At 30.6% G+C, this 23,244-nt stretch overlaps 1 protein-coding gene across 1 annotated transcript in view; it reads right to left on the bottom strand.

The window, feature by feature from the left end:
- The window catches only part of LOC142330727 (aminopeptidase Ey-like), a 122,318-nt gene that overhangs the window by 36,058 nt on the left and 63,016 nt on the right, over nucleotides 1–23,244 (bottom strand). Inside the window, exons 11-12 of the mRNA XM_075376173.1 lie at nucleotides 15,914–16,113; nucleotides 5,307–5,474 (exon numbers count right to left, since the gene is read on the bottom strand). Of these exons, the coding sequence (XP_075232288.1) occupies nucleotides 5,307–5,474; nucleotides 15,914–16,113 (368 nt within the window). The remainder of the gene's footprint in view (nucleotides 1–5,306; nucleotides 5,475–15,913; nucleotides 16,114–23,244) is intronic.

The raw sequence follows: 23,244 nt of genomic DNA on the forward strand, positions 1-23,244 counted from the left end.
AGGACGACCGACGCCGAACCGACACTGCGGGGCTCTGGGGGTCACCCCTGTCACGCTGTAGTGGGGACCCAACTGCCGCTGAGGGAAAGCCCTGTCGGACTTCAATGGACGAGCCGCAACTCCCCGACTTTACCGGAGACCAGCTTCCGGACCCAACACATCTTCTCAGAGCTAACGCAAAAAACGGCCCTTTTCAGGGCCACCACAAGGTTATGGATTATGAACCGTCGATGCCATTCGACAACAGCCCTTCTCAGGGCTACCCTAAGGTTAGCAATTAAAACGATTTGTCGAAGCCAATCGACGACAAAGACGTTTTGAGGGACGTTTTAACGTTAGTAAGTGCCACGTGCCGTTGAAGCCATGGGGCGACAATATATAAATATTTATTAATAGAAATTATTTTAAAATTATAACTTGCTGAAAAAATGAAAGAAGAAGAAAGATTTGTTGAATACTAAATAAAATATAATTTTGAAAATTAACGACAAAAAAATCGATTAAATAGACATTGTATCAAAAAAAATAAAAAAAATAGATCTAACAAATTTACACTAGTAAACACAATGTTAGATTATTTGTACACAGTACTACATATTTGTAATGTGTACACAATCCTAGATTCCGCGTAGACGAATTTATTTATATTAAAGTACATTATTTAGTTTTGTTTTGCCAAAACGAAAAATAATGCGTTCGAATCTCTTTTAAAGAAAAATCCAATATTTTAAATAAAGTATAAAGTTGAAAATAATGAAATAATTTTCTCATTATAAATTTCATGTTGTGGGTATTACACTGTGAGTAACTTACTTCAATGACAAATTTAAATACTAAATTGACTAGAATATTTTATTATAGAAGACGAACATCTTTTTCCTTTTACAAGATTTAAATTAACGCTTTAAAACAATTCACATCACGTATGTACAAGTAAAGTTATTCAAAATAACAAAGCGAGTTTGACATTAAAATATTTCCATGTGTATAAAAAGATAAATCAATATTCTGATTGAAAAATAAAAATACATTATTATAGAAGATGTTAATGTAAGATAAATTAAAAATGTAAAAACAATTATAAAATAAAAAATAGACGTGTTTAAAAACACGTCTATTTTTTATCTAGTCGTATCGAAATGAAACGACTAGCACTAAATAGGGAATCTTGGAGAGCTGCATCAAACCAGTTAAATTATTGAAGACAAGAAAAAAGATTCATTTATTTTAGCACATACTTCTGCACACATTGAACGGATGTTGATAAATAAATAGCTTCTTTTTTCTTCCTTTTTATAACTATTTAAATGTTGGAGTATGGCAACCTTCAAATAATCTTTCGACCGTTAAAGATAAAAACAATTAAATTTAGCAAATCTTCCTACCTCAAAACGATCTACTTTTCGGTATGAGACCACCACGTTCCACAGCCGACATGGGGAAGCAATTCAAACATTTTAAATAAGACGGTTAACGTTGTGACACGTCATTTTAGAGGGCATTAAGAAAAGAAAAATTCTGACGACAATCTGCGGGGTAAACAGCCTTAACCAAAATAGGGGAAATTTAATATTTTCACAGCTAGTTTCAAAAGTGGTTTACAGAGTACTCAAATAATAGTCTGAAAGACTTTTAAGACAGAAAAATTTGATAAATTTTATTTCTTTATTATTTCATTGTTGAGCAAATATTTAAGAAAAAATCTTCCTACCTTTGAAAGTGACTGTAAAAAATATTAAATAGCTGTCATGAAATAGAAAATTCATATTTTATGTTGAACCAGTCCGAAGATAAGAATCAAACTACAGGCCAGCACATGTACCTTCCGGTAATTTATTTTTTATATTTTTTAGTTAAAAGGGTCTTGAACGTTGACATTTACAAAAAAAAAACCAGATCGAAAATTTTGACCAATCTCTACACTTTCCTTTACAGCTACGCTGCTCCAACAACAATATAATTATAGCCGAGAAAGTAATAATGTTATTAAATATATTTACTTACAAAAATACCTTCAGAAAATACGTTAAACTTAATAATACTTCGTATGTCTTCCATCGGTCATTATTAGTACCTCAATTCCGTTAGGATTGGTTAGATTAATTATTTATTTCCTTGTACGAAGTAAGGGAAGTATTGTAATCGTGAAAAATTTCAGTTTTCATATTTCAACCCAAATATCCATTTTGTCCATTCCTGAATCCATTTTGACTAGTTTCAGCGTGACGTCTCTATGTACGTACGTATCTCGCATAATTCAAATACCGATTAGCCGTAGGATGTTGAAATGTTGAATTTAGGGCTGTTATAACATCTAATTGTGTACCTTATCTTTTGATTGCAATGACTGAACCAAAAGTGTTCTAAAAAGCCCACAATCCAAAAAAAAATGGATTTTGCACTTTTCTTAACTGCAGTAATAAGCCGTCATTGAGAGCTTTTCAACGACTATTATAAGTGGTATTTATTTTCACTGGTTCCAGAGTTATAGCCAAATGAAATTTTAATTAATGAAATATTTGGATTAAGGAAATATTTACTTAGCAGCAAAGCCATATCGGTTCGAATCAGACTTCATCTCCTTTTTTTTAACATTTTTTTTTTTAATTTAAATATATTTATTTATTAATAATCATCAACCTCTAATTGTAAAAAATGTGCGATAAATAATAATTCAATAATAACAATAAAAATAAAAGAAGTTGTTAATGAACTGAAATTTTACGTACTTTTCATTTAAAAAAAAAAAAAATTTGTATGTAATTTAATAGGCGTACAAGAGTCATGTGTTGACCATATCAGATATTTTTAAATACCTTTATATACAAATATTTTTAAACAAAATATGAATTTTTGGTGAAATAAATTTTCCTTTTTTTGTTAAAGTCACATTTTCTTTTCATATCCTTAAAAATTGCCCAAGATTTTTAATTGAGTTCATATAATGTAACTTATATAGACAAATAAATATCATCTTATTTTATACATTTCTTAACTGTTTTGGGTAAATGACAGGGTTTTAAATGATTTAAAACATCGTTTTAAATGATGAATAGTTGAACCGTTATGAGTAATTTTGTTTAGTTCTGAAATAACACGTCAACTTAAACAAAAAAAAGCCGACAACACAGTGGTAGCCGCGTTCCGGGAAAGTCCTACAACTGTGGGTTGTTTCCGATGCACGGCTTACACACACAACTTAATTTAAAATACATTTTATTTAAATATAATAATCTTTTTTCCTTTATTTAATTCAATGATTCTAACTAAAGCGCGCGCGCATACCGTATTTAATTCGCGCGGGTGTGACGGTAGCAGCGGCAATGGCCGGCGCTAACTAATTTAATTTCACAGCTTACATACAACAAATTTCACTTGTACGGTCGACAGACTAGTGTAGCCGCGAGGCTTAACGTACCAGGTACCTAGTCAACCAGGCGATCGAGTTCGTGAGCCAGCCAGACCGCGTTACTTTTTACACTTTAAATATTATTTATTATTTAATTGTACCGCTCACCTGTAACGTCACTAACATGGTAGCAGTTTAGAGGTTTTTTTGGGGTGGTGGTGGGAGTGCGAAATTGCAAAACTATTTTTTGCAGATATTGTTATTTTTAATTATTAATAAATCTGCCTACGAAAAATATAACCTTAATTTAGGGAAATCTTGAGATACTGTAAATGACCTTGGTTTACAGCCTTATTAAGTTGCCTTGACCTTTTAAGTTGAAAATTTAATGACATCGTCAGTGCTCTGTACATAGGATTAATCTGATCAAGTTTAGTAAAAATCGATCCAGTAGTTCTAGACAAATAAGGTGATTTAGAGCCTAATACAGAACACACGTACATAAACATCCGGAAAATTTCCGTCCGGTTTTTTGGGTTCCTTAGGTGTTAAAATTTCGAAAATGATTGAGTGAAAACCGCTTATGCCCAAATTATACCATTAAAATACTTTCTATTCTAGAATTATAGCGCTATCTAAAACCAACATATTTTACTTTGATCAATATTTACGAGCGTAAAAGTTTAATTTTATAGACTACAAAATTATCGATATTAGATGCATTCTTATCTATTAAACAAAGAACATAACCTTTTTCTACTTCTCAACTACTTAATATTTGTATGTTTGTATTGGTTGCCCATTGTTTTCTCATTGTAATATAATTTTTCAATAAAAGATTATATTTTATTGGATGTCTATTTTATTTTTATTATATTTAAGAAACTGCTTAAAAAATACTTACGAATTGTGTTCACTTAAACGATAATAACTAGCATTAATCCCACTGTAAATTTTTGTAATTAGGTATTAAAATCTATATATATAAAAATGAATGTTTGTCTGTCTGTATTTGTCTTATGCCTTCCTAAACCGTTCATCCGATAGCGATGAAACTTTGGGGAATGGTTGAACGCATGCCAGGGAAGGTTTCTAAATTAGTTTGGACCCGCTAGGTGGCGCTGGCGTCGAGATATTTCGAAAAATTGTATTTATGGTCCGATTTGCCTTATATTCAGAATACATGTTACTTACATGGAAAGAATTATCTCTGCAAAAAATGAATCCGCTAGATGGCGCTGGTGTTGAGATATTTAGAAAAATTAAATTTATGGACCGATATGGTTCATATTCAGAATATGAATATTAGTTACGTGAAAAGAAATATTTTTGCAAAAACTGTACCCGCTAGGTGGGGCCGGTGTCGAGATATTTATGAAACAAACAAACAAATATACAAACAGACTTTTTTATGCTATATATATACATATATATATATATATAAAGGGCGTGTTCTTTTGTGTCCCCTAAAGACCAAAAAACTAATGGACCGATTTACGCGCGGGCAGAAGGGAATAAGGGGGAAACGGAAAAGGGTAAAAATGAAACTGGGAGAGGGTTAGGGAGAAGGGTGAAAGGGAGAAGTTGGAAAGGGAAAAGGGGAAGGAGAATAAGTGAAAGGTAAAATTTGTGAAGTTCAGTTTTTTAATTTTTTATCAAATTTTAAATTGTGTTCATTTATACTCTCTCTCTCCCACTCTTAGTAAGCAATAAACATAACCTACACAGAATTGTTGAAAGGAAGGAAACATGATTATAATATAACCAACCTAAAAAATCAAAATTTCCTTCTTTGTTTACCTTAGTTTATACAAAAGTGTATTGTTAATTAGTTACATTTCATTTTCCAATAGAGTCTACTATTCAATCATTTTTCAAATTTCACCTTAGAAAATTAACTACATTAGTAGAGAGAGATAAAGATATTCATTTACAAACTATTTTAAATTTTGAATACCTATTTAGTTGTTGCGTGTTCTTGGAACAAGCCATTCCTTCTATTAAATATCTCCTTTCGGTGTGATCTTTTGCTAATTTTAATTTACTCCATAATAACGACCATCCTTTAACTCCTCCATACTCCGATATAGTACAATAAACAATTGGCTTTATTTCTTCTGTTACCCTGGTAAAAATAATATTTATAATTATTTTCTGTTAATAATCACAACCAATTACAAGAGTACGCGACCAGATATGTGACAACTCAAACACGAAAATTAAAGACATTCTCAAGAAAAACAAGACGCCATGCCAGAATCAGTAGCAAAAAAAGACATTGTGAAATGAATTAATTTCTTGTTGCCTTCTTTACGAAAACTCTTTAGCATTTTAACATGCTAAACCCACTCACATATTTGTTATCAGTAAATACATTTCTTTCTTCAGATGAATAATTCATCACAATAGCTTAAAACTTGTACATGGAAGTATAGTATGAAATTTTGTAGCATTTGAAAATTGCCGTACCTGGTCGGAATTCAAACCCGGGACCTTCTGGATAAAAGACAGAGACGAAACCATTCTGCCACAGAGGTCGCCACTCATTCATTCTATTCAACATTCATTGTTCTGTACAAGAACTGGTGTATCAATACTCCCATAGAAATCAACTCTGATCAGTGACTCATTTGTAGAAGGAGAAAAGCTATAAATTAATGTTAGCTTTCTGTCATTAAACAATGTATTATCAACACTATTTATACTCAATCAGTGAAATTATATAATTAATCAATACAATAATTTAAGATAGAAAGCATTTGAAATAAGATGCACTACTTACTCGTGAATACAACAGAACTGCACCAGAATAACAAAATTTTTTTCATGCAAAATGAGGAAAGAGGAGATTTCAAATTGGCATCATCATTGTGCCAAGTGTGTTGTGGCATATCAACATATCAAACCTTTAAAATGTTGGTGATATTCAGGTCTAGATGTCATTCCAAGCTTGTTTACTACAGGAATAGTTGCATACCTCAACATTATAACTTAAAGAGAAAGCAACTAGCTTACTAGTATCATTCACCATTTGTATCGTATTCATAAAAACAATTAAAACAATAATTATTCTAAAGTAACAGATTTATGTATGATATGTATGCGTTGGGAAACAATATATCTTGTTTGGTAGGAGAAACAGAAAAGACTACAATATTATTTCTAGATAATAATACTAATTCTATATTATGGCATTTACATACAAAATACATATATTTACAAAAAAATAAAATGAAAAGATATGATGTGGCTGATAGATTACTTTCCTCCCTAAACTAGACCAAAATTAAAAAATTTACTAACATGATAGTATTCAACAATTTCAACATTATAAGTCCAACCATAATTTGTCGATCAAAGAACCAATGAGATTTTGTAAATTTTTTATATTTTACAAGTGCCATAATGGATTTGGACAGCATAATCATAAATAATTATCTAATATGATCTATGTTAGTAAATTTCAGTTTGTTAAATCAGTTTTATTTTCTTAGTTTAATGAATTTGGATCCATTAAGTAACTTATTTAATTTTCCAGTTCATTAAATGTTTTCAAAAATTTGATCATCTTAACATAACACCACCTTTTGAAATAATTCTACTTGACTGATTATACATATATTCAATAAATGATATTTCAGCTGTGATTTCCTGATTCTTTTATAATGGATCTATTGATTATATATATTTGTAAGACTGTAGCAAAGGTGGAGATAAACAAAGCTTGCTCAATACCTGAATTTTGTTAATTACTGTTAAGGATTGGTCATAAAATCCCAAAAATAATTCTTATATTGACTATTTATATAAAATTTTCCTTATAAATATGAAAAAAGTACCATCAAAAATGCAACTGAAGTACTGAATAACAAATTTCATGAAATAGATTCAGTTTTGGTTAAGAAACATGACAAACAGAGGGCAGCGTTAACAACAGAAGTAGTGCCAGTTAATTGATATCCCCTCTAAGGTACATTTTTGAGTAATAATCCTCATGAGGCCTCGGTTTAGTTCAGATATAAAAATTTAGCTTTACTTTGTGTAAGTTTAGCTTACCGGTAGAAAAATCTTTAACACAAGGGAAAATTAAATCCTAACAATATTTAATGTTCAACTCTAACAGGAGCATCATTCTAAAACTCAAATGATAGAGTTAAAACAGATGCCTAACTGAAGGTGAGGTTCTGATGTAAATCATATTGCCAGAAAGTACAGAAGTTTATTGACGGAGCTGCTGTTCTATCATCACAAATTACTATTTAAGGATGAATGTCCTTAATCTTATTACAAAAGTGGATCCAATTAATTGAAAAATAATTTTTTCTTTATTTTAGGTCATATAATTGAGAGGAGAATCGTGAAATTCTATCTATACCAGAATGCTAACTTTCCACTGATTAACTTCTGTTGACTGTGATTTAAGATCTGAATACTCCCATACATTTAAGAGCTTGATTCAAGGATAAAATAGGTATTTTAGATCTAGTATTTTTCATAGCAGAAGAGTGTGATCCCACCATTGGTGGATATATAAACAATCACAACTACCAAACATGAGATAGAGAATACCAATGAAATGTTATCGAGTCTCTCTACATCTACATTAAAACAAGAGTATATAATATGCTATTATATTGAAGATGGAAAATAACCCTTGTTTTTCTGCTTTTTTAAATCACTTTATAGGTTGAATCCATCAAGAGATCAATTATCACTGCCTAATTATAAAATGATTATGACAATTAATATGCTTAATGTATGAGGAAACTGACATACTACTGCCTCTGCTTTGAACATGCCAAATAAATTTTTTGGTGGAAAAAAATACATTTGCTCAGGATTAGACAACATGACTCCTTGTTATTACTAGTACAGACCTTTTTTGTTTTGTACTTAAAACAAATTGTCTGTAGGACACATCTACACACACTTTGATCGTTAAAGATCAAAATTATCAAAAACATTCTGCGAAACAGACTTGGATAAGGTAACAAAAACTTTCTTAACATCATAAAACATTTTGATAATTACATAAAATGTAATTATGCAATTTCAACTACTTGATTGAAACTGCTTGAACTGAAATGTAATTAGGGCATCATTTGCAACAACTGCTAAAAGTTGAATACCTTGAATTTATATACACATTTCTGTGTAATAAATAGTTCATTAGTACACTTTAACAGAGTCGATCAATTATTCTAAAAAATAACGCCTTTTTTCTAAGAAATTACTGAATTACACAGTTAAACAATGACTGCCATATGTTTACAAGTATGTAATGAATATATACAATTTGGCAAGCAAGAAAAAAAGATTTTATCAATTTTCATAGCTGACATTGTTCTAGCATATGATGAATCCTATTTATAAACTGCCTGAAATATTAGAAAATAAACAACTTTATCATATATTTAATATAATTATTTTCATATAAATGAATCTAAACCGGCCCCCACTTAAAACATATTGAGAGCCTTCGATGATGCACTATCATTAGGAAAACAATTAAAAGTATATAAATATATTAATGTGATAACCAAATGAAAACAGAATAAAACTCGACTACTTGTAAAAATAAAATTGGTATTTCATTTTTTTAATATTTCATGATGATGCTGAATTGTCGAAAGCGCTTGATTATTTATTATTTATATAATGTTGGTATAGGTTTTTAACATTTTTTTTCTCAAGAAAATATTAAATTAATAGCAAATTCTTATTCTAATTAGATACAAACAATATCTTAAATAATAAAAATTTTTTCCAACAAGTTCAAAACTTAGGTCGTTTCATAATAAAGGTAAAAAGAATCAAGAGTGATCTAATTTTATTTCCCAATTACTTTTTTATTAACATATACAATTTCATTCCATATTATAACTAAAATTAGTCTTCAAAGAAAGAAGAAATATTATTCTTAGTACAATCAGTTGAATATTTTTCAATCTAACTGTATGTAAACCCATGTGAAATGGGTAAACGATGTTAAAAAATATTCCCTATTAATTTATTAGTAACACTGATAAACATAATTTTTGTTTCCTAACATGCGATACATGATTTTTAATCTGTTTTTTGATGCTGAAAACGAATATGAACTCAGAATCTTTCTATCACCCCCATTTTTGAAAAATTTAATTTTTGAAAGAATTTTTTTCATTTTTCAACGTATAGTTAGCACTTTAAGCTCCTATTTTGTATTTTGTTAGCTCGTTTTTTATAGTTTAACTTCGTTAACATAATTTGTAAGTTATAAATAATCAATACTAGACAAAGAATTAAATCATATCATAGTCACATATCATGTCATCATATCTAATACTGAAGAGTGAGCCTTCATGGACAAGATTAATCATATCTGTGCATGTGAAAACATGTAGCTGAAAACAGAGCTGTGTTGTTTGTATTAAGCACTGGATTTAGGAATGAATTTATTTTGTTCAGTCTTATTTCTGTCTTAAGTTTGTTAACAGTGCAGTGTCATAATGCCTTGAAATTTTGTAAATGATGTGGATGCCTTTTGTTATATATGTGGTGAGTTTACTGTAAAATCAAATAGAAAAAAAATTACACCTTCAATCAAAAAAGCATATCATTTGTACTTTCAGTTTAAAATTGGTGATCAGGATAAGACGAGGGCTCCTTATATAGTATGCACTAATTGTTCTGATATTTAAGAGCAAACTAACTGTATGTAAACCCATGTGAAATGGGTAAAAGATGTTAAAAGATACTCCCTATTAACTGATCAGTAACATTGATAAACATAATTTATCATGGCTGAAATGGCTTTGCCATTTGGTGTACCTATGGTTTGGCATGAACCAAAGGATCATGTAACCGATTGTTACTTTTGTATAACAAGTGTGTCTAGAATTTCTAAAAAATCTAAGCATACCGTAAAATAACGAAAGTTCCAAGAATAAATTATTGAAACAGAAAACTGTGCTTGACTATTTTAGAAATTGATTTTACTTTAGAATTAATGATAGACCATGTTGTGTTTTAGGCTAAGTGAATTTTTTCTATTTACTTGAAGTTCCAAGGGTAACTTATTAAAACAAAACTGTTCTTGATTATTTTAGATACTGATTTTATTTCATTTTTAGGTTAAGTATATGTCTTCTAATTAAACATAACTTAAATGAAAGATTACTAACTTGTAAAAATATAAAACACCATCTTTTAGTGTAAGTGAATAATTTTTGAAAATTAGTGGTTAACATACTCTATATCCAGTTTAATTTCCGGATTATTCCAAATGTTTATCCTTGTCTAAACTTCATTTTACATTTGCATAATTCATAGTACAAGACTTCACGATAAATAGGTCGATTTTTCAAAACTCTGCAAGACGGAAACCTTATTCAAAACGGAACTCTTCAAAACGGAATTCTTATCCGGTCCTGCCAATTCCGTTTTGGGGAGGTTTTACTGTATAATAAAATTTTATAGACTCGTATAAAAGTGAAGAGGAATAATATAAAACTTTTAGCTTAATTATACAGCAATTTATTAAGATTAAAATTCATCAGGAAAGGTGTAACGTAATTAATATTAACTCTTTGTCTTCTGACTGTCTCAGAAACTTACAGTTTACACAAACAATGAAATAATAAAGTTAAAAAAAAAATCTAATAAAATTGACACTTAATTTCTTCTCACCCTTCTTTTTAATTTAAGCCCAATTAAAAAATTTAAAATTTATTCAACAGTTTTTTAATAAATATACAATTAAAAACTACTTATAAGTAAGTAAACTACTATATAGGTAAGTAAATTAAAGTATTATTAATAAGACTGTTTGAAATAACCTGTAATATATTTATAAGATATATCTGCGGGATAGTCTCCATAATAATTATTTCCAATATAAAATAAAAAAATTATTTCACTTTTCAACTACTAATTCCTTTTTTATAATTCGTAGTAAAATTACTAGCAAACTACATCTGCTCGTATATATTCGAACACTTTTACAGCGATGAAAATGTTTTCCAAAAGTTCATAAGTTCTTGGGCAGGCCGCCTTGATATGGTAGATTTCTTCTTCTATTCATAAATTACTGAGAGAATTTTTTTTTATGATGTAAATTAATATTTATTTAAATAGATTGATTCGGTTCTCGTTATAAAGAAAAACCCAGTTTATAATATTAAAAAAATTCTCGTTAATAAATTGTAAAATTTAATGACGTCTCTTATTTCCAGAATATAGTTCATACTTCAGTTTTAATTTTCTGTAACATTACCCAAAATATAATTAATACTTATGTTATCAGCCGAAAAATAAAGATCAGATAGATTGCAATCACTACAAAAATTTATCCAGATTTTTTATAAAAAAATCTTTCTTTATATTATTCATACGCAAAAGCTTTTCGGTATTTGTAATCATGCAAAGCATTTTCATATAATACAGCTTCGAAATATGCAAGGAAATTAGAACCAAACTGGTTTACAAGTAAACAGTGTAATCCATGATCTATTTATTTTTTTTTTTAATTTTTAAAATATTTTCAGTAAACATTTTGCAGTAATATTTTTGGGTATCATAAATTACAAAATTATTTATGTCCCGAGAAACATACTCTTAAAAATTCCTAATTTTCGATGATCTTATTCAACGAATTCAATCTAAAATTAGTTTTTTAATTGTTTTAATCATTATAATTTGAAGTTTTCACGTTAAATTAAGATAAGAAAGGACTTTAATGCAAGATATTTATAAATTTAAAAAAATTCTATTCGTTATTTTTTGAACCATCCATTTTTATCAGCATTTCCACTTTAACAAAACACCATTATTTTAAATTTATTCAAATCGTCTGAGATACTTGATGGCATATAATAACCTTCAATTATTTATATCGGTCGGTATCCTATAATACAGACACATCGAAAAAGATAGCAGCAATTAAAAAAAAATCGTGTCTCAGAAACTACTAGACATAATAAAACGAGTATTTTTTTTTTAAATTCACTAATTCTTCAGTTTTTCAAATTGTATTGATACACAACATTTTAATTATTCGAACCATTTTTTACAATATTTTTAGTTGTCTATAGCAAATAATACTAGTAATAAAACCATAATTATCAACAAATAAATCGTAACTTTTGGTACTCGACAGGTGAAACTAAGATTTGCCGGCTTATAATAGAAAAACCTTATTTTTATTTAATCCATATTTCCAATAGAAAAATTCCTATTTAAGCTCGTATATTCAAGTCTTCGGTTTTCCTAGATGAGTCGCTTAGGTTTTGTGCACATTTTTACCAAAACGATCTTTTTTTTTAACCTCCGGGACCATCGTTATGTATTGCTTTAGAGGATGAGATGAATGATTTGTAGCCTGTGTGAAAATGCCATCCCTGACTGGGATTCGAACAATCTTAAGTTTCATTTCAAACTGTCCAACAAAAATTAAAGAAGAATTACAAAAAAAAATATTTTTTAGTCGCATATTTTTAGAATCGGTTTAAATACTTATTTTTTAAAACTTTAAGAAATATTAAATACATTAGAGATTTTTAATATTTCTTAAAGTTCTAAAAAATAAATTTTTATTTAAACAGATTCTAAAATTATGCGATTAAAAAATATATTTTTTTTGTAATTTTCTTTAATTTGAAATGAAAACTCATACCCTATCCCCTGTATATTATATTTTTAATTTAATTATTTTTGTTTATCTATATAAATAAAAATGTAAATATTCGTTTGTTCAAAATCTTAAATCTCCGAAAGTTCTTCACCGATTGCTTTAAAATGTTGACACAACATTGCATTCGAATACACGCATGTTTTTATATATCTATTATTTATATGCCTACCATGCCACACCTGTGACAGGTAAAAACATGCTTTTTTTTTAAAACAGCGCTATCTGTTCGACGTAAAAGCAACACACGCTGTACTAAATATTTTACGATTCCATTTCAATGTTTCCGATATATATGTCCGCTATAGACTAGAAAAACTGCTGGACCGATTTACGCGCGGGGGAAAAAGGAAAAAATCAGAAAAGGGAAAATCGGAAAAGGGAAAAATCAAAAAAGGAAAAGGGAAAAAGGAAAAAATGGAAAAAAGAAAAAAGGGGGAAACGGGAAAAGGAAATGGAAAGAGAAAGGTGAAGAAATAAAAGGGTAAATGGGGAAGATGAAGGGGAAATAAGGAAAATATAAATGGGGGAAGGAAAGGGAAATGGAGAGGAGAGATGAATTAGGAACGGGAAAACTGTAAAATAAAAATGGAAAGGGGGAAACGATAGGAGGAAAAGGAAAAGGGGAAACGGGAAAGGAAAACGGGAAACGAAAAAAGGAGAAAAGGTAAAAGGGAAAGGTTTTTTTGTGAAGTTTCGTAATGTTAATTTTCTTAATGTTTTATCAAAGTTTCAGTTGTGTTCATTTATCCTATATATATATATATATATATATATATATATATAACTTAAGTCCACCAATAGGGAAGCATTGCCGGGTCCGCTAGTTAATTAATAATTTATCGAAAGGTTTGGGTCGTATCATCACCGATAAACAGTTATATAACTGTATCCTTCTCAAACAATTTATCAATAATTTGAATTATTTTCAATTTTTAAGTTACCAGTCGGTTCATTAGTTTGATGCTATTCTCTATTCTTCACTAATTTTTTACCTCAATATTTTTGCGATAGCGTACATCTTCAATTATATACGGAGTGTCCGCCGAAAGGTTCTAAAAATGTTCTGAGAAAATTTCAGCCTTCTAGGATTAATAGAAACAAAATGGCGGCTTTCAAATAAAATAATCGATTTCAGATAAACTACATTTTTTATTCATTACCAAATAGCTAGTAAAAATTATTAAAAATAGATGATAATTAGAACTAGAATAATTAAAAACAGTTACGTAATTTGTCACGGTTACTAATTATTAACTTGTTTTATTCAATTTTAACAGCTGTTTAACAATACATCATCTGTTTTTAATCATTTTTACCAGCTATTTTGTAACGAATAAAAAATGTGGTTCACTGAAATTGATGTTTTTATTTGAAAGCCGCCATTTTGTTTCTATTAATCCTAGAAGGCTGAAAATTTCACAGTACATTTTTAGAACCTTCGTTAAAAGGGCTGTAAAGTTTCAGTAGAGTATGTGCGGGAAAGGGAGAGTGATACTAAATCAAAAACGTATACCTCTTCGTGGGACACACTGTATTTTACGAATTTTAATTACGGTCTTTTCCAACAGTTTTTATCCTCTACCCATAACTCTTCTTTTTTTTTAATTTACTAAATCTGGCTACATGATTTACCACCCTAGTCGGTCTGCTATATAACTCTGCCACAAAATTTTCTCCTCTGCTATTTGTCCTAAGTCCTCTTCAATTCTCTTTTAATGATCCACTTAGTTATCAACGTCTTTCTGTTACATTATGTCACCTTTTCCTTCCGTTTTTCCTACTGACCCTGTTCACCAAGATAAAATGCTACACCCACATAATTTTTTTTTTAATTTATTTTTAATTTTTAGGTTATTTAACATTCAATGCGGGCACATTTATTAATTTTATGAAAGCTCTCCGTTTCTTACCAGTTTTCTTTTTGTAGCTGCATTTCTTCGTTTATCCTATCTAATAACAACCGAGTAAAATATATTCCCGCTTTCAATATATATCGTGTTTCCTTATATTAATATTTAATTCCTCTCATTATTCTTCTTTACGAAAAAAATTTATTAATTTTATTTAAGTTTTGTTTATTTTCAAATTGAATTACTCTCTAAGCAATAATGCTACAGCCATTTACAACTTCCTCTGAATCATTTTTAATTTCGATCAAAATAATGCTATTTAATAAACAGTTAAAGAAATGTTAAAAGAATCTTATCATTTTTATTTCATCTCTTCAGATACTTCTCTCTCAAAACCTTTCTTTTAATTCCCGTATTGCCTCTTATATACTAGTTGAAAAACAACCGTAACAGAACACATTCTACCTACTTCACTTCATACCTTTCTGAATCAAAGATCTTCGTTCTTCAAGTTTTATTCATATAATTAATACCTGAACCTTGTATATAATTTATAAATAAGTCTATTTTACTGATATCTTAAATCGTAATTTATTTTGAATTCCATTTTACATTATCAAATGTTTAAATATTTTCATGAGCTCAGCAAATGTTATGCTGATCCATGCTCATTATTTAGTCTGCCTTTTAAAATTATGTAACGGATAGAATGGCCTCTTTTCTGTATAACCGTGCTCCGAATACTCTTTACTTTATTTAATAGCACCGAATGATAACTCACGTATCGAAAGCAAAAATTAAAAAAAAAAATTAATTATGATATTTTTTAATTACCTCATTTCCACACTCGGTAGACTACTGCTTATTTTTTTATATATGTATTGAAGAATCTTTGCAACTAGAAAAACCCTCACAATAATTTGATATATTTTTTAAAAAACAACATTTAGTTACAAAATAGTATTTTCAATCCCTCGTTAGATATTTATTTGTATAATTTTGTCTAATTAGTAATATTTTATTTATTTATATGTAGATACTTACTTATTTTCGGAATCTAATTTCTGATTTCTCGACCATTTATTAAAAAGAGCAACGGCATCATTAATGCAGTCTTTTGATTGAACTAAGCAAGAAGTTTTAGCAATTAATGGTCTAAGAAGTTCGGATTCAACCGATTCATTTTCTGTATTAGCCAACCTAAGTTGTCTATATTTTGATGAAGTTAATTTCTGGATGAATTCCTATAACATAGAATAAAATAAATAATTTTAAATACATCATATTAAAATTAAAAGCTAAATTTTAAAACTAAGATTAAATGTATTAGTTTACGCGAGGACATATTTCATTATTTAATGCGTAGTAATACACATAAATATTCATTAATACATAATCTTATAATTTTTACTTTAGATGGTATTCCTCTAAATGGAAGTAATCTTAAGGCAGTTAATTATAGAAATATAACTAATGTTAACTATAAAAAGTAAATATAAACCCAATAACATCAAATTGATTGCGGTGTTGATGTTATAATACGACCAGAAAATTGCAATGGTGCCGGGGTAACAATCTCTCATAACTGTAATTATTTGGATTTCTTAAAAAAATAACTTCTAAAACATCTTCCTTTACACAAGCACGCCGTGCACTCACACACACACTCTTGGGAAAAAGGTTTTCCCAGTAAAGTTCCTTCATTTTATCCCGAATACTAACGGCTGTTTGAGGCTGGCGTTGTCATGAAAGAGAATCACATCTCTGATTGGCTGATGGCGCCTTACGATCCTGAAGGCGGCTTTCACTTTGTCCAAGAGTTTCATAAGTACCTAGGTATTTTGTTTGATCAAAAGTTGCTATTTAACAAATTTAACAACGACATTAAGCAAGTAGTGGCGGACGCCGTCTCGGTGATGCACAAACTTAGGAGGATTGCTCGGAAAGGCTATGGGTTGTCGGGCCGTCAAATGTACATGGTGTACCGAGGTTTCTTTGAAAGCATGACCCTTTACGCGCATAGATTGGATATGAATAGAACGCTTCTTCAAAATTTAAGGAATGTCCAGCCCAGATCCTTAATTGTATACACTGGTGTTTTTAATACAACCTCCTACGAGGTTACCACTGTATTGGGAAAGGCTCTCCCAACGGATTTAGTGCCCGAAAGTTCGGGCAGCCATGTGGAAATTGCAAAGAGGTCGGGACGCCAAGGTATTTGGGATGCGGTTTACCTAAGGGAAAAGACTCCTACCACACTGCTGTGGGAAGCTAATCTAACGATATACATGGCTGACCACTAGCCAATTAAGGCTCCAAGCGCTTTAATATGGTGGGCAGGTACTTGCTGTCATTCAGCGACCTAAGCGTGGCAGCGAATTTTTGCCTAGACGAAATAAATTTTATTATGGATGTCATATATATTTTTAGTAGTTGACGGGTTGCGCCTACCCATTTAAGTAAATATATGACAAGTGAGCGGTTGCGACACGTAAGCCGGTGGTGTATGGCACCGCGCTTAGTCCGCTCACTCTGTTAGGTAAGCTCTAGGAGCTATTTAGGATACTGGTCTCTAAACTTAGTAGCCGAGGCTCAGTAGCCGTTTGTGGCACAGACATTTGGTCGTACGCTTCAGGGCGACCGAATGGGGTGGTGGCGGGAGAAATGCCAAGCAATCCAATTATCCAACCTGAATAGGACATTCAAGATGTCCGGATGAGGCCTGCAGCGAAGGCAAAAGCTGAGTTATAAATCACTGATGTAAATGTCTACCGAGGCATTTACATCGGCGGCATCCCAACGAGTCCTGGGCTATTACTATGAGATGTAAAAAGTTACAGGGTGAAAGACGACTCCCGTTAAAGCCCATCAGGGCTCTGAACGAGGGTGGGGATGGCGACCGGAAGCGTCACAAGGCGGGTGTCTTCCCCTACGGGTTTAGAATGTCCAATAGCTGACAACAGTGCGCAGCGCTCAAAGTGCGACGTTTGTGGAGAAAATCGACGAACAATACGCCTTTCTAATCCGAAAAGAAAATTTCGAGTTCCTTTCAGGCTAACGCAAACATTTTCGCCTTTACAGGACAAGGCTATTCACTCTTACATCGTTCCATATTTCCCGCTATCGACTCAAGAATGTAGCGATTAACCCAAGTCTAATCACATGTGATTATTTATAGCAAAAAACTATCTTCCCTCTCGTCGAAATCGATTCTCTTTGGAAAATTTCCTGCCGGACCTATTTCAGAATTTATGTCCAAAGATTTGGAACCCATCTAGCACACATTTTGCGGAACCCGAAGTTCTTGTGAAAATAGAATGGGCACTTCCATTACTAATACACACTTCCGAAGCAATTTCATCAAACATAAGCCAACCGCGTTTTTCAAAGAGAATAGATATTTGCGAAGCGGGTGACTGCTGTAACGGTCAAAACAATACAGAAGCCCAGTATTGTCTTTAGAATATGTTAAAAATGTAATTTTTTAACGCGACTGTAACTTTGTAATTTTCAAATGAAAATGTATTAATTTTTTTTTTTACATTGTCATTCAGAACATAAGAAGTTCTTACAATATTATTTTTGTTGTATTATTAATAAAATATAAAAAATGCAAATAATGTCCAGATTTTTCTGCGGACCACCGATTGGCGACCGTTGTTTTCACTCTCCATAAAAAAAAGATGATGCGTAGGTTTGGTTGATTGTTTGTTTGTTTTATGTGCTCACATTTTTATTTAGCTATTATTGGCGCAGAGCCAACCAATGGTTGGTGCGCCGGGCGGCTGCGCGCAGCGCACAAACAATTCATTCGTTTGAACGATTTGTACTTCTTGATACGAACGATTTATCTAAAATTATATTTGTGTTTTGGGGATAGAAAAGGAAAACATTGGGGTTGGAGCTGTGTTAAAAAATCTCAGCTCAAGAAACAGCTAAAAATATTCAGGATTTTGAAGCTTTTCGTTCTAAAAAAATTTGTTGTTATTAGGCTAAATTTATGAACTTTATTTAATTAACAATTGGCAAAAACATTTAACAAAATCATGTATAATAAAACATAAATATATGAAATTTTAGCAGCGGGCTTTTTAGTAAACTACAAAAGCGGAAAGTAACAAAAAAAAAATCCCTTTCGGTACGCCGGAAGGCGGAGGTAAATTTCACCGGTACTAAGTAGGAGATAAACAAGATTTTCACCTTAAAGTTAAGAAAAACTTCAAATTTACTCAATACGACAATGGTTGCATGGGAAAAAAGTTTCATATGTTTAGCATAAAACAAGTCCCATCTTCTTACAATTCCAACAACATTTTGGTCATCCCTTACCTTAAGGGTTGGTAATATCAAAAATTGTTTCAGACAAAAGTTTTAGGTAATGTTTAGAGACTAACGACCACTTTAAACCGATTCCATACTGTGCCTATTAAGGGAGGTATGATTTTTTTGTCTTCGAAACCCCATTTTTTCCATCCCTGGGCCAGTGGTTGGTGATATCAAAAATCTTTACTTATATACGTTTTATATCCAAAGAATAATAGAAATTTTAAACGAATTCGATATGTTACTTAATAAGAAAATTATAGCGATATTTTGTTTTTTCGAAAAATCCCTCCGCCATTTCCACCCCTATGGTCTGATTTGACTATTAACGAACTCGACCGAGATTTTGGGTCGTTATATTTTATGTATCAATTTGAAAGTAATTGGCGCAAAATTCCGACAGTTATCGTGTCCACAAGAAACTGAAATATATATAAATATTATATTAATCCGAGTACAGAATTAATAAAATAAAATAAAATAGGATGACCTTATTCCGTAATCCAAGCAAGAGCGCTTTCGCGAGTACCTCGCATCATAAGTTGCTCTATAATTTTTCAAATCTTACCTCGCAAATTACACATTAAAATTAAAGTTGTACGTTGCAAAATGTTGGAAATGTTGCAAAATGATTCCCAAAATGATCGATTTTAGAAAAATAATACATAAATATACATATAAACTTTTGAACTGACGGTAGTTTTGGAATCTGGGGGATGTGAAACGCTAAGATATGTCGAAATTTTCCGGAAGTCGAATCATGGTACCCATTACAATTTCTTTCTTATGAAGTAGCTTTCTTATGAAATCTACCTAAAAAAAAACAAAAAAAAAAACAAAAATGGGGAAACCTTTTTTTTAATCCAATTTAAACGTAACTGTTTCCCCGGTTTACAAAAACACTTTTAACAAATTGCGAGACTGCGTCAAATTACAACGTTGAAATTGTTTTATAGTTTCCTTGTTCGAATAATTGCACAGAAAAGAGTTACTCGGTAAACCAACAATTATTTCTATTACATTATGATGTCAGTTATAAAACGAAATTTATAATAATTATAGGTAGAAATTTAAACCAGTATTATTTTTATAAACTATTATAAAGCTAGTTAGTTTTTTTTAAAAAACCAGTTAATTAAATTGTAACTATATAAATAGATATATTAATAGGTTTATGTTGGAGCCAAATTAATTTAACGTTTGCCTGAGGCTAATAATTTCTTTTGAAATTATTTTATCTTAAAGCCGAAGCTTTCTCATTCAACTTAGATAATATGTTTTAAAATTATGAGACTTGCCTTTTCTTAATTCGTTAACTGACCAATTTACTAACGTTGCCTCAAAATCAGGAATTAAAATATAATTTACGTAGATAATATTTGTAAATCCTGAATTACACCATCGTTATTTTGTAATATAGGAGTGGAATGTGTAATGAATGAACGGCATTAACATTAGGCAAACTAATCTGACTGATACACTCTTGCATTGTCAAATGTTTTTACATGATTTACAACTATAAAAATGATTAGAAAAGATAAAATAAATCGGCAGATTGATAGCGAGAAAGTTTTAACAGGTAATTTCAATTAGAGATAGAATAATTAAACAAGGTAAGGTACTCGAGATAATTCTAAACTGACTTCGAAAAAGGAGATTCTCGATTCGATCCGTATTTTTACTTTCCCGTTTAGATAGCGCTTTAGCAGTGCTATTCCCTTCAATTTGGGTATATTTTAATTTGGGCATTTTTCACCGGATCTTGATGTTTTGACACCTAAGAAACCCAAAAAACCGAATATAAATATTCCGGATGTTATTGTTGTATGTAGGTGCAGTTGTTCGGTGTTAGCTGTCGCACCCTAAATCACCTTATATCTCCAGAACTACGGGACCGATTTTGATCAAACTTGGTCAGATTATGTATATATACGAGGCATTGATGCCATTAAATTTTCAACTTAAAAGGTCACGGGGGTGAGGCTGTACAGCAAGGTTACCCTCAATATCTGGATATTTCGCCTAATTAAGGTGATATTTTTCTTAGGCACATTTGTTAACAAATAAAAAACAACAGTATTTACAACAAAAAGAATATTTTGGCAAAATCGCAACCCCACCCCAAAAAATTTTATAAATTATTGCTATGTTGTAACATCATAGATAAACGATAGAATTAAATAAATTAATAACATTTAAAATGTAAAAAAGTACTCGGCCTCGCTGGGTCTCGAACTCGATTGTATGGTTTACTTGGTACCTGGTGCATTAAGCCCCGCGGCTTCACCATCCTGTCGATCATACAAGCGAAACTTAATCTAAGTTGTGAAATTACATTAATTTAGTCAGTGCCGACCATCACTGCTTTCTTTTCTTTCTTTTTCCTATTTAGCCTCCAGTAACTACCGTTTAGATAATACTTTAGAGGATGAATGAGGATGATATGTATGAGTGTAAATGAAGTGTAGTCTTGTACATTCTCAGTTCGACCATTCCTGAAACGTGTGGTTAATTGAAACCCAACCACCAAGGAACACCGGTATCCACGATCTAGTATTCAAATCCGTGTAAAGATAACTGGCTTTACTAGGACTTGAACGCTGGAACTCTCGACTTCCAAATCAGCTGATTTGGGAAGACGCGTTAACCACTATACCAACCCGGTGGGTGACCGTCGCTGATAGTCCCTCCACAACCGTACGAATTAAATTTTTATATAAAAATAAAAAAATGGCGGACAAGGAGAGAACGAAATCGCCATTTTTCCTAAGAATTTTTTTGTTTAGTTTTACGAGTAGAATCCGCTTAAAGTATAGCCAGCCCACCATTTTAGAAATATTTTGTATTTATATGTATATATATATTAGGTGTTTTATATATACACTAAAGAGAAAAGAAAAATTATATTAATAAAATAAATCTAATTTTACATATTTTAAGAATAAATTAATAAAGAAATTTTTATTTAAGTCATGTTCACTATTTTATTTAATGTTCTATATATATATATATATATATATATATATATATATAACAAATTATTATAAGGTTAAATACCCATAAAGTATGATTTACCTCGAAGGTTCTTTTATTAGAATACATAACTATAAAATTTATTTACCATTGTTTACATTTTTTATATTCAGGCTACGACGACATATCTTAATTTTTAAATAAGATAATTTACTTTTAAGCAGCGACAGACAGGTTGGTAGGCGGCGGCGTATTATAAAAATGGATTGACTACTACAAAAAAAAATTAGTAACGTTAGCCGTGTCATGTGTCATCAGTCATCGCCTCGCATAAAAGAATACGGTCCGGTATAATATGCCGACTTATAACGATTGTAAGTCAACACTGCTGCAGATATCGTAACGAATAACAAAATAAAGGTCATTTAATTAGAAAGTTATTGCAGCATAAAATAAACATTTATTTGGTGGTCATTACCCCACGCAGTGACCAAGTTATAAGAAACATAATAAAAAATAAATGAACGTCCTCCATTTTACACTTCACTTGAAGGTCACTTAATCCGGTTTGCTCTGCTATTCTGAATCTAATATTTTATTATGTACCGTAATCTTTGCATTTTATCTCAAGCAATGGTAATAAAGTCAAATCCCGTTAATCAGAATCACGCGACCAAAGGCCAACAAAAAATAAAATAATATTTTTAAAAAATATTAAAATAATTAAAAATTAAAAAAAAAAATATTATAAACATTTTAAAATTGAATCTCCCTCTTGGTGAAACAATATTTTTTTCCTCTGATAATACAATTAAAAAAAAAAAATCAAAAGACAACCATTTATATTTACATAATCATTTGGTTAAAATAATAATATAAAAGATCAACCCTTTCAACCAAAAACCATAGGTATAATTCAATCACTTTCAGCTTTAATCCATCGTCAGGAGATAATAAAACTAATAAATAAAACTTTGGACAGTGACAAAATATATACGATTTTAAGTATTTTTTCATACTCCTGGTGATGTAAAAACTGAAAGTGCTCAAGTTATATTTTTGATTTTTATAGATAACGG

The sequence above is a fragment of the Lycorma delicatula genome, chromosome 9 (assembly GCF_047948215.1).
Source record: "Lycorma delicatula isolate Av1 chromosome 9, ASM4794821v1, whole genome shotgun sequence".
Lineage (NCBI taxonomy): Eukaryota > Metazoa > Arthropoda > Insecta > Hemiptera > Fulgoridae > Lycorma > Lycorma delicatula.